Raw genomic sequence first — 13,013 nt, 5'->3', positions numbered from 1 at the left:
CCGAGAAGCAGAGATCGCGACGTTACGTCGTCGCCATTTTGTTTCACCGGGAGTAAAGAAACCAACCTGAGCGGCACCGGCGTGAATATTTTTTTATCCTTTTTCCAGAAGCACCTTCAACACGACGGATCAGCATCGTGCACCCCACTTTAAATTCGCATGGTAGGTACACAACGAAGCGACCGACCGTTACTCACTGGAAAACAAGTGCTGCTATATGTGTGTATTTGTGTGTGTATGTGTGCGCTCTGTGTTGCACAGTGAATGTAGGATGTGTAGCAACATTAGCAGCTCGTTTAACGTTACATAGCTAGCCGGCATTTTGGAAAACACGACCCGCTTTGATTGACGCGCCCCCTCAACAGACGTGATGATTATTGCTATTTTTGCACCGTATTTAAAAGGAAACACTGAGCATTTGAAGCGTTTTTTAGCTCTTGTGGTTTGTTTTGTAGCGGTTAGCATCGTCCAGTCTGCAGCAGCAGCAGCAGCAGCTCCACCTGGTGCGGCCTGGTCGTGCTCAGCTAACAGAGGCGTGGTGCTGCTGCTGCTGGATCATGTTAACTGTTCATGTATCAGGGCTCCAAACTGCATTTTGAGACAGTGCAAGTAAACTTTTAATCTACTTACACATATGCAACCAGTATATTTGCCTTTAAAAAAAGAAAACACTGTTGAAACATGGAAGGAGCGACTCAAAGAATCCGGTATCTTGTCATTACAGGTGTGTGAGGATCATGAATGGAAAGGAAATGTGACTATTTCTGCTTTGCAAGTCGATTTACACTGTTAAATTCTCTGCTTGTGCTCCTAAAAGTTTATATTAGGGGGCCACTGTGCTCATAGTAAAAATGTTTGGTGTATGGAAACCTGGATATCTATGCTTCTTCTTATATCTAATGGGTAGCGTTACAAAGCATGAACTGTACTCGTTTTTTTATTATTATTTTATTTCCAGGCCAGTAGATTAGTTAGTAAACATTGCAAAACGTGCCATTGCCATGCCGTGATGTTTCAGTTTCATACTAGCAGCTCAGATAACAACGATGGCGCCAAACTGCACAGATAGTTTGTTTTTTTTCCAGCCCTGCCTTTGCAGCTTCAGCATGGACGTATTAACTCTTTAGGTGACCCAGGGGCCAATATCTGTTTGTTTTTTTTGGGGGGGGCCCTGTTGTTGTAGAAGGTATACTGAAATATTAATGTTTTTTTTTTTTAAGTTTGGGCACTGTTAATACGTGTATCACATATACTATAGTTAGATTTAGTTTAGTTAGGTTTGTTGTAATGGGTATACTTTAATATTAACGCATTTTAAGTGGATTTACTGCATAGATTACTGCACATATCAGACTACACCTCTGTTCTGAAGGGATGGAAGTGAAATAATTGTTTATAATGTGAATTATCTGTAGTAGTTGCAGCTGAATATCGTTTTATCTAAAGTTGTGTGTGTGTGTAATTACCCGATATACACACACAAACATGAAGGCATTTGAGGTCAATAAGGTAATTGAGGTTATACAAGTGCATTGTCCCTGGGGGTTTCTCTTAAAGAGCGGGGGTCACACCGGGGGTTAGAAGTTGATATTTCAGGGCTGCTGTTGTTATTATAGTTTTTATAACTTTCATATAAGGGCTGTAACTAACTATTATTTTCATTATTGATTAATCGATTAGTTGTTTGGTCAATAAAATGTCGAAAAAATTGTTGAAAAATGTCAATCAGTGTTTCCCAAACCACAGGACGACGTCCTCAAATGTCTTGTTTTTGTCCACAAACCAAAGAAAGACTCAGTTTATTGTCATAAAGGAACAAAAAAAACAGAAATATTCACATTTAAGAAGCTGAAATCAGAGAATTTAGACTTTTTTTCTTTGCATTTCTATACGTTATGTTTGTATTTTATTTATATTTCTTATATTTATTTTACTTATATAACCAGTCTAGCAGCAACCAGGAGATGTGTTACTGCATGTTACTCTGTGACTGTGTCAATGTCAAAGAAAACTTTATTAACCGGCGCTGAAGGGAAATTCAGGTGTCTCACTCACCCAGACAGTTTAAAACAGGACAATAAATTTAAAAAAACAGACAAGACCAGTACAGTACAGTACCGGGCTAGCTGTGTGTGCAATAAAAAGCAATAAATATATGGGTGTCTATGAAGGTACTGTATAAAATCACAGTGGAAGTGCATGATAGAAACTGTATAGGAAACTGTAAATAGAATAAAGGTGACAAATAAAGTAATCTTGTAAATTATCTATTATTCAAACTAAAATACAAACTGCTGCTTTGCTTTTTGGGATTTGTTTTGTAACTCTTCTCTCTGGTCTCTGGTCTTGCTCAGATGTCTGGAGACATGGAGGCCACGGATCATGTAAACGGGAACGGGACGGAGGCGACGGAGGTGACGGAGGAGCCGATGGACACTACTACGGCGGCCGTGACCCGCTCGGAACACTTCGACGCGTTGCTGGAGGCGGGTTTACCTCAGCAAGTCGCAGAGAAGCTAGATGAACTTTACGTAGCAGGTAAGAAGACGCAGAGAAAGTTTCTCATCTCGTCGTCTTTGGCTGTGCTCTTTCTTTTCTTTCTTTGTCTTTTTTTAAAAACCTGCTCTGAGACGTTCGCTACCAGCGCCGAGTTGCATAACAGGACCTGTCAGGTGTGTTTTTACAGATGTTGGTGTCTTGTTGGATCAGACTAGTCTACTACCTCTGTGAATTCCTGAGACGATTATTGTCAATCAAGTGCACGATGGGACCAAAATCTATAACGTATTGACATACGTATATCTAGAAGGTGTGTTTTAAAGGTTGTTTTTTTCAACAGTGAGCAGTTTGTTTTAGATATTGTAGAGTAAAGTCAAAGCACTGAGACACGGACTAATGTGTTTGGTTTCAGTTTATTTCCTGAGTGTTGTTGAAAATTAGATACCTGCCTGCAGATAGATACCGGCTGATCCTTAGGTATTGATCGCTGAGAACAATGGGCTGAGCCGATCGATGAATGAATGAATGAAGCAGCAGTCCAGTCACTCATCAGTCCTTTATAGTGGTGTAATCAGTAACTGTTCAGTTGTTGTACTGATCATTAGAGCAGCGATCGGACAGAGCGAGTCCCTAAACACCTTTTTCATGTTTATTTGCCACAGTCAGTTTCACCAAATGAGAGAAGCATCTTTTTCCAAGATCAATAAAAACATTTCCTGTAATGTTTGTTTCTATGTTGCTCTTAAAAATGCACCGTCGTTGCACATCAATACTCTGCTTCAGGTCTCAGTGTGTGTGCGTGTGTGTCTCTCAGTGTGTGTGTGTTTCTCAGTGTGTGTATTGAGCACAGAGGCTGGATTGAATGGATGAAACGACGGCTGTAGCTGTAAATGGGTTAAGGAAGGTAGATTGAATCCAGCTGCTGTTGCTGCTGCTGTGACATGTGCAGCAACAATGAAGCAGCTGTCCGAGTCTGCAGGAGGTTGACGACGCCACTGACCTCGGCCGGTCACATAATCACCTGATCGCGATCAATCGAACAGAGCGCAGTTATTTTAGCACTAATCGTCTCCACTCATCTTTATAAAAACATCTAAATGAAACTAACGGGAATGTCTCTCTGACGATTTCTCCTCATTGTTTTCCACCGTTTAAGGTTTGACTGTTCCTCTTTTAATGACATCATCACGTTGCACCCCCTTCTTCCTTTCGTATTTCTTTCTTTCTTTTTTCAGTTTTACTTGTACAAGGTAATTGTTGATAACAAGAAACAAGGAATGTTCGATAAAATAATGATTAAAATGCAGAAATCAAATAAAGAGAGCGATAAAGAGGAAAAATAAATAACAGACCACAGTTATTTCAGTACTAATCGTCTCCATTCATTTTTATAAAAGCGCCTGAATGAAACTTAACAGGAATGTCACATTTCTATCACGATTTCTCCTCGTTGTTTTCCACCGTTTAAGATTTGACTGGTCCTCTTTTATGACATCATCACGTTGCACCCGGTTCTTCTTTTTTTCTTTCTTTCTTTCTTTTTTCAATGCAGTATACAAGGTAATTCTCGATAACAAGAAACAAGGAATGCTCGAGATGATGCAGTTTAGGGAAATAACAGAACAAAGACATAATAATAAAGATGATAATGCAGAAATCAAATGGCGATAGAGAGAAAAATTAAATTCTTTTCTTCTTCTATAATGGTTTAATGACACAAACTGTTTTATCTCAAGGAGCTTAATTTCTTATATTCAACGAGCATCTACTGACATTAACATCATGGATTTAGTTGCAAAGCCTAAACGATACTGTAACAGTGGCGTAAAATTATCAGAAAAAGACGATCAAATTGTTAATCCCCATTATTCGTATGGTAATTAATGGTCAACTAAGGTTTATTGATGGTGTGGTTTCGGTTTGAGTGTCGTTCTCTTTGATTTGTTCATGTTGAAAGCTGCGGCCGGAACCTGTTTATCAGCTGGAGACGGGTTTAAAACTTGGCGCCGTGTGAGACAGTAAATGGTTAACGACACATTGTAATAATGATGACACACGGGACATAATAGGAGCCATTGTCCGTCCTCGGCTATCATCGTTCCTTCCGGGACAGATCGATCTTTATTAAGCCTCTATTGTCCCGTTGCCGCCGCCGCCTCGTTTGAAGCTGAGTGAGTCACACTCGCTGTGTTTTCTCTTTGTCAACCTGCTCAGGTGGTGATGATGATGTGATAAGTTTTATGATTTATTCACAGTTTGTTCTTGTGTTTTTTCTTTGTGTGTGTCTGTTTGTGTGTTTGCTGTGTTTCTCAGGCCTGGTAGCACATAGTGACCTAGACGAAAGGGCGCTTGAAGCTTTGAAAGAGTTCAATGAGGAGGGAGCGCTGCAAGTGCTGGTCCAGTTCAAAGAGAGCGACCTGTCACACGTGCAAGTAAGTCCTGAACGCTCCGATGTTAAAAAGAGTGACACAAGTGAAAGATGGAGGTTTGAAAACCTGGAGCGGAGCGAAGCAAAAACTGAGTTCATTCCTGTGCAACATCACTGAAATATTACCTGACTCTGAAGTGTGTTTGAGCTCAAGCCTAATAAAAAATAATAAAAATCTGTTTTTATTATTATTTAAAACAAGTTAGATTCAGTACATTTCAAAATAAAAGCCCCAAAGTAAAACCCTGATGCAGCAGCAGTCGGTTCACCTGTGATCTCTGCAGCAACGATTAATACTGTAAATATTGGGAAATATTTGGGATGTGAGGTTTCATGGTCATTTTTGCAGTGATGTGATATTTGTTGGGTTTTATACCTAATTATAATAATAAACATGATCTCATAAAGTCAGGAGTGTCTGTAGCTGCAGCTCCTGACAATACACAACATTATTGTGACACTTCACCCTCTATTTAACAAAAACAACAAAACAAAACCACAGCTCCTGCAGTTTTGATTTTCACTTGATCACATTTGTAATTTTTAACTGCACAGACAAAGATTTAAACGAGGAGGTGTCAAACTCATTTTTAGTTCAGGGAGCCACACACAGCGACTATTTGATCTCCAGTGGGTTGGACCACTAAAATAAAAACACAATAACCTATAAATAACTGCAATAAATGTTTTCCTTTTTGTTTTAGTACAAAGAAGCACAAGATGTTTACAGTTAATGAATGATCCTTTTACTAAACATTAGAGCAACCTGAAAATGGGTTCAATTTCAACTCTTCTATGTGATTTCCACACTTGTTTTGACACCTTCAGATCTAAAATCAACCTCAGATCGCAACACGATGGATCCTCAGTGATAAAGAATTGGCTCAAAAACCAGATTATGAGACTTGATAATGAACAGAAGAAGAGAAATGAGCTGAAAGCTGCAAATCTGATCTGAAATGTTGGCAGCTCGTTCTGTGGTCACGTGAAATTCAGATCAGATTAGTTTGGGTCCAGTGTGTTTGGCTTCGACCCGACCGGGACCACCACCAGGAAACGGGGCGGTGAAGCTGAAACGGTGTAGGACGGAAGACATTTATAAGTTTGTTCACCTTAAATACGGCGACAACGAGCTCAAACACACTGAGGAAAAACCTCCATTCCATAGAAAACAACCCATTCCCAGGACAATCAACTCTGTTATAAAAACCTAAAGCAGATGTTTTTATATTTAATGTCCTATGACCCGGAGTGCACTCGGTTTGGTTCTATATTAAAGTGTATTTCCTCCTCTCTATTTATATTTATATATATGTATTAGATGGTAAATGTGTTGTGTGTATTTGTCTGTGACACAGTTTGTGGTGTCTTCTTGCAGAACAAAAGTGCCTTTCTCTGTGGCGTGATGAAGACGTACCGGCAGCGGGAGAAACAGGGGACGAAGGTCGCAGACACGACTAAAGGACCCGACGAGGCCAAAATCAAAGAGCTGCTGGACAGAACCAACTACACACTCGACGTCACGACGGGGCAGCGGAAGTACGGCGGCCCCCCGCCCGAGGACGTTTACTCAGGCGCTCAGCCCACGGTCGGGACGGAGGTACGTCCTGTCATCTAAGGGTTAAAACATCGAATATCTGCTGTTATTTAATTAAAATACGTGGAAATAAATTGCATATCCACCAATATGTCTGTAAACTAAACAGACACCGTGCGTCGTCATGGCGTGCTCACGAGGAAGGAAAACAGCAGCTCTATTCTTTCTCCTCTGTCTTAAAGAGGAACGATGCAATGATTTTTACTTTAAAGGGATAGTCCAACATTTTGGCAAATTGGCCCATTGCCATAGTCATAGCAGTAGGTTCGTTACCTTTAATTGTCGGTGCAAGCTATTTTTAGAGCTCAGAGCTACACTACGGAGGCTCATGGGATTTCTTGGTTTCCCTCATAGAACTCAAATACACAATCCAACAACTCCACAACGCTCTGGTGGACAAGTTGTGACCTGCACATTCACCACGCTATGAGATAATAACAGAACGTTACCAGACAGAGTTGTTTTAGAGGGAAATTCAGAGACTGCTTGATGAAAAACTGTCCCTGAAGGCAACGCGCATCAGCGGTTTTGCATGGATTTACCTCTAAAACAACTCTGTCTGGTAACGTTCTGTTATTATCTCACAGCGCCACACAGGAGGCGGATGGAGGATGTACCACAGTGTTTTCAGTCGTTTTCAATGGATCCGTGTGGATGCAGATATTTCTTGAAATGATGCTGTGTTTACGGACATTTTTGAAACTCATTTTCGTGTGGATGAGCTCTGAGAGAAATAGTTAAAAACAGTTTTCAAAATACACAAAACAATACCGAGGCTTATGATGAACAGAAAAAAACAAACAACAAAACAAAAAGGAACCAAAAAGTCATTAGACCTAACAACGACTCTTCGTCTCTTCTCTCTCCTCAGATATTTGTGGGTAAGATTCCCCGCGACCTGTTTGAAGACGAGCTGGTTCCTCTCTTTGAGAAGGCCGGGCCGATCTGGGACCTGAGGCTAATGATGGACCCGCTGAGCGGCCTGAACCGCGGCTACGCCTTCGTCACCTTCTGCACCAAGGAGGCGGCGCAGGAGGCCGTCAAGCTGGTGAGCAGCGGGAAGCGTTGTTATAGTTTCTGTTCAGAAGGTTGTCATGTGTCGTTACCGTGCGTGTAGTTGAAATGATGAATGGTTTCTTTTTGTTTTTTACAGTGTAATAATCATGAGATTCGCCCTGGCAAGCACATCGGGGTGTGTATATCTGTGGCCAACAACAGGCTATTCGTCGGCTCGATTCCCAAGAGTAAAACAAAGGAGCAGATCGTCGAAGAGTTCGCTAAAGTCACAGGTAAAAAAAAACAACAAAATAACTCCTTCCTCCAGTTACTTACCTGCTATAAAACATTTAATCTAATCTCTTCAGGGCTGCAGCTAACGATTATTTTCATTATAGATGAATCTGTCTGTTATTTTAACGATTAATCGGTTAGTTGTTTGGTCAATAAAATGTTTAGAAATGTTGAAAAATGTCAATCACGATGTCCTCAAATGTCTTGTTTTGTCCACAAACCAAAGAGAGACTCAGTTTATTGTCATAAAGGAACAAAGAAACCAGAAATATTTTACATTTAAGAAGCTGAAACCAGAGAATTTTGACTTTTTCTCTTTAAAATACTACTCAAACCGATTATTAGATTATCAAAATAGTTGAAGATTAATTTGATCTTTTATTATGCGATTAATCGATTAGTTGTTGCAGCTCTAAATCCCTTTCTTTTTCTTCATCTTCTGTGTGTGTGTTTGTGCAGAGGGCCTCAGTGACGTCATCCTCTACCATCAGCCGGATGACAAGAAGAAGAACCGCGGCTTCTGCTTCCTCGAGTACGAGGACCACAAAGCGGCGGCCCAGGCGCGGCGCCGGCTGATGAGCGGGAAGGTGAAGGTCTGGGGCAACGTGGTGACGGTGGAGTGGGCCGACCCCATCGAAGACCCCGACCCCGAGGTCATGGCCAAGGTGAGGCAGCGAGATGGAACGACAGAGGAGACGGTGAAGAGCAACACGAGGTTTCACCTTCTCTCTCTCTCTCTCTGTGTTTGTTTGACAGGTGAAAGTTTTATTTGTTAGGAATCTGGCCAACGGCGTCACAGAGGAACTCCTGGAGACGTCCTTCGGTGAGTTTGGAAAACTGGAGCGAGTGAAGAAACTGAAAGACTACGCCTTCATCCACTTCGAGGAGCGGGACGGAGCCGTCAAGGTACAGGAACGATTTCACATTTAAACCGATAGAAACCGGTTCCTGGGAGCCAAAACTTGTTTTCAGTGCTTTTTTTCTGTGTATTTGTGGTAATTAAAGTTGTTTTATCTATAAAATATTAGTTAAAACTTATGAATTTTGAATGTTTTTTGTTACGGTTCAGTGTAAACAAGCTAGGCCGTCATAATGAGGTGTTTTCCTTCATGGCGCTGTAGCGGGGTTTGTGTTTGACACGGGCTTCAGACACAGAACAACGTTTATAAACATATAAACATCTAAAAAAAAAAGGAGTTTTCTTAAACTAATAAGTCTACCTTTTCTCCGGTAAGAACTCTGACTCTCTCACCTGGTGCCTGGGTGCTTGACGTGATGTCACTTTCAAGGCCGAGCTCTCGCGAGTTATTAACGTCATATTAACCCAGTAAGCTACACATTGTTGTGATGCATTGTGTACAGTATTTGAGTTATGTCTGCGCAGTAATTAAACTTGCACGGTGCCTCTGGAAAAGCATTTGAAACGACTGCACCACGTTTGAAACATTAAATATAATTCAGTAAATGCTGAAGCTGTCCGTTTCGCTACATTGTTCTCATTGGAAAAACTAAGCAAATGGCGTTTAGATGATGTTCTGCATTAAAAATGAAGTGAAATAATAAAAAATCAGTTGTAGTCAACCACTTATAGTGCTCACATTGATTCCCACATGATCACAAGCGGTTTCCACTGTATTTATTTTAATCAGGGTTTTGTGATATTTAATCGTGCCCTTCTCTTTGTCAGTTATGTCATACTTTTACATCCTGTTTCATCATCCTTCACTGTGTTTGATGTCTTAACGTAACCGTTGTTTCTTTCCTTCAGGCGTTGGACGAGATGAACGGGAAGGAGCTGGAGGGCGAGCCCATCGAGATCGTTTTCGCCAAACCTCCGGACCAGAAGAGGAAGGAGCGTAAAGCCCAGAGACAAGCCGCCAAGACGCAGATGTAAGAAACTTCGTCTTCGTCACAACGTCGTCTTCATTATCATCACGCCACCTCACCTCACACACTCTGATCCACACAAACACTGCAGAATATCTTTGAAAAGAAAGTACTATGACTGGCTCAGGGAGTGATGTCAGATCCATCACACATTCTGTTCTATGTATGAGTCTGAGATGTTGCCGTCGGGCAGACGCTTAAGAGCTTGCCGCCCCAAAAGCAACCATCATAAAAACTCTTTCCTCCCTAATTCTATTGCTCTGTTGAACAAACAGCCAGTCCCTATTCACGCCAGCATCAACCCTAGGCTGGTGGCCTCCTAATTGGAGGAAGCGTAGCGTAGCTCGAGTTTTTACTCTTGCAAATTTCTTTGATCTTAGGATCTTTTAAATTCCTCATTTATCTTTTTTTTTACTAAGCCAAGATTCTGTCCTTTTTACTTTACACCTCTCTTTTAGAACTGATAATGCCGACTGATAGGGTTTTGATGCTCTGCAATGCTGCTTCGTCTGTACGTCCATGCCTGTATGTCTGTCACTGTACACATGTCTATCGTTTGTAAGTCTGTCTCGGTACTTATGTCTATTGCCTGCATGTCTCTCGTTGTACTTATGTCCATTGTATGTATGTCTGTCACTGCTTATTGCTGCTTATATGTCTTGTTGCTACACGGTGCACTTTTGCCCAAGACGAATTTCCCCTTTTGGGGACAATAAAGTTTATCTAATCTAATCCTCACACCTCACTTCCTGTTTCTTTTATCCCCTCAGGTATGACGACTATTACTACTACCCCCCTGCCCCCCACATGCCTCCGCCCTCTAGAGGCCGGGGCCGAGGAGGCAACCGCGGCGGCGGTGGCGGCGGCGGCTACGCCTACCAGCCGGATTACTACGGCTACGAGGATTATTACGACTACTACGGCTACGACTATCCCAACTACCGCGGCGGCTACGACGACCCCTACTACGGCTACGACGACTTCCAGGCGCCGAGCCGAGGCGGGCGCGGCGGCGGCGGGCGTGGCGGCCGCGGAGGAGGAGGAGGAGCCTCTCCAGCCCGGGGCGGACGTGGCGGCGGCGGTGGCGGTGCACCTCGAGGCAGATCCAACTTCTCCCAGCGCGGCGGCGGTGGGCCGGGCGGCCGTGGCGGACCGGGCGGGCGCGGCGGCGGCGGCGCAAGAGGAGGCCTGCAGCCAAGAGGGCGAGGAGGGGTACGTGGTGCGCGGGGTGGCCGCGGTGGAAATGTAGGAGGAAAGCGCAAAGCTGACGGGTACAACCAGCCAGATTCCAAGCGTCGCCAGACCAATAATCAGAACTGGGGCTCTCAACCCATTGCTCAGCAACCGCTCCAAGGTGGTGACCATTCTGGTAACTATTCTGGTTACAAATCTGACAACCAGGAGTTTTATCAGGATTCTTTTGGGCAACAGTGGAAGTAAACCAAGTAGGGCTTTGTAAACCACAACCACAACAACCACAACAACAAAATACGTGTTTATTGTTTTTGGTTTTTGTCTTTTTTTTCTATTTAGAGACTTGATCTGATTGGCCCTCAATCAATCCCATACGGTTGCCTGCATATTTTTTTTTTTTCTTCTTTTTTGGTCTCTCTCTCTCTCCTCCAAACAAACAAAAAAAATTTGGTGACATCTGGCAAGATCTATATCTTTTTGTACATATTTTAATAATCCGCTTGGACTCAAAACAATAGTTACACACTCCCACCTGTTTCTGGCGAACTGGTTTTATTTTTTTATTTTATTTTTCCTCCTTTTTTATTATTATTATTATTATTATTTTTAAGATGGTCGTTTAAAAGATTTTCCATAACAAAGTTTGAAAAAAGGAAAAACAATTTTTAGATGCGAATATGTGCTCGAGCTGTCTATTTGGCTTATAGCTTTATGTATGTTTTTTAGACATTCTGGTTTCCATGTTTTAAGTAGCTAACAGCAACAAAGCATATGTCTCCTCCTAAACATGTATTTAAAAAAAGGAAAAGAAAAAAAAAAAAAAAAGAAAGCAAAAAAAAAAAAAACTTCAAATGAAAAATACAATTTGTATTGTCACAACGTAATAATGGCGTGTCTTGTTATTGAAAAGAAAAAAAAAAGGACCATCGCAGTCCTTATTTTTTTTTGGCTTTACATTTTGGCTTGTATTCTTTGCTGTTTGTCTGCTTTAATAAACATTACACGCACACGTGTACAAAAAAACTTCAAATTGTGTTGCAAATTTCATGTTTCGGCAAATTCTCTCTTCAAATTGCCTTCAAAATTTTTTTTTAAAAGGCTCCTCCTTGTGGAAGGAAAATGGATTTTAAAGTGTTTGGCCTCCCCCCCCCCCCCGACATGCTCACCTTTTATATATATATATAGTGTCACCTTTTTTTTTGCATGCCATCAAATTCCAATTCACCTACTTTTCTCTAGTTGCTCTGTATGTGTAGTGACATACTTCATCCTTATGAGTTCCTCTCATGTCCCAAAAAAGAAACAATCATAAATGTCTCTCAACAAAATTTGGTGTCCTAAATTCACTGTCGATGCAGCATCAAGAGTTTTAATCAAACAAACCCACCTCCCGCCCCCCTTTTTTATTTTATTTTTTGTTATTAATAATAATATTATAATAACAAGTGTCATAGAGGAAGTCCCTTGTTGTTTCTGGCAGAGGAGGAGGGGCTGGGCGGGGCGGGGCGCGTGAGGGAGGGGAATGAATAAATAAAAAAAAAAGCACAATTTGATTTCTTATTAATTTGAAAGTGAAGCTTTTCCTTGTCCCAGAAGGATCTACCTGTCTAGCTGTTGAAGGCCTGGATACTAATCTTGCATGTTTTTATCTGGAGGTTTGATGTTGTGCTGCTGCTGCTGCTGCTGCTGCTGCTGCTGCTGCTGCTTCCTCTGTGGTCGATATATAACTCACTCTCTCCGTGCATGAGCCGCCTGCTGCTGCTGCTGCTTGTAGTGTTGATAATAATAATGATAATATTAATAATAATAATAATAATAATAATAATAATAATGGCTGCTTTTAACACACACCCACTCCTTCCTCCCTTCCCCCTTTTATTTCTTCCTCTGCTCGTCTTTTTTTCCACCTGCTTCTTTTTTTAAATTCAGTTTTTTTTACTCTAATCCAAACCAGGCCTGATTCTCTTGCTTGTCGTCCTCTTTTATTTTTCTTTTAAAGGGATAGTTCAACATTTTTTGCAAACTGGCCCATTGCCATAATCCCTATAGTCATAGCAGTAGGTTTGTTACCTTTTAATTGTCGGTGCAAGCTATTTTTAGAACGGCAGAGCAGAGCCG

At 41.6% G+C, this 13,013-nt stretch overlaps 1 protein-coding gene across 2 annotated transcripts; it reads left to right on the top strand.

Moving 5' to 3' along the window:
• The first annotated feature begins 7 nt into the window (after nt 1-7).
• Nucleotides 8-11,925, top strand: LOC146961191 (heterogeneous nuclear ribonucleoprotein Q-like). 2 transcript variants are annotated; one of them, XR_015035228.1, is made up of 11 exons: nt 8-162; nt 2,355-2,538; nt 4,813-4,931; nt 6,306-6,527; nt 7,396-7,572; nt 7,678-7,813; nt 8,274-8,479; nt 8,571-8,720; nt 9,583-9,704; nt 10,472-11,295; nt 11,334-11,925. XR_015035228.1 is itself a non-coding variant. In XM_085770982.1 (10 exons), the coding sequence occupies exons 1-10, from the start codon at nt 160-162 to the stop codon at nt 11,139-11,141; spliced, it is 1,989 nt and encodes a 662-aa protein (XP_085627108.1). In that variant the 5' UTR covers nt 8-159; the 3' UTR covers nt 11,142-11,925. The 2 variants fall into 2 exon arrangements, 1 of the variants encoding a protein (XP_085627108.1); XM_085770982.1 differs by having other exon boundaries at nt 10,472-11,925.
• Nucleotides 11,926-13,013: the final 1,088 nt, after the last annotated feature.

Source organism: Trachurus japonicus, chromosome 24 (genome assembly GCF_045865225.1).
Source record: "Trachurus japonicus isolate A0001 chromosome 24, Traja_1.0".
Classification (NCBI taxonomy): Eukaryota; Metazoa; Chordata; class Actinopteri; order Carangiformes; family Carangidae; genus Trachurus; species Trachurus japonicus.
This window is presented reverse-complemented; position numbering and strand designations above follow the sequence as displayed.

What these genes read in the sequence shown, in the direction of transcription:
- LOC146961191 (XM_085770982.1), top strand. An exon ending in AGCCCACGGTCGGGACGGAG is followed by an intron (nt 6,528 to 7,395) that starts GTACGTCCTGTC and finishes CTCTCTCCTCAG; the next exon opens with ATATTTGTGGGTAAGATTCC. An exon ending in ACCCCGAGGTCATGGCCAAG is followed by an intron (nt 8,480 to 8,570) that starts GTGAGGCAGCGA and finishes TTTGTTTGACAG; the next exon opens with GTGAAAGTTTTATTTGTTAG.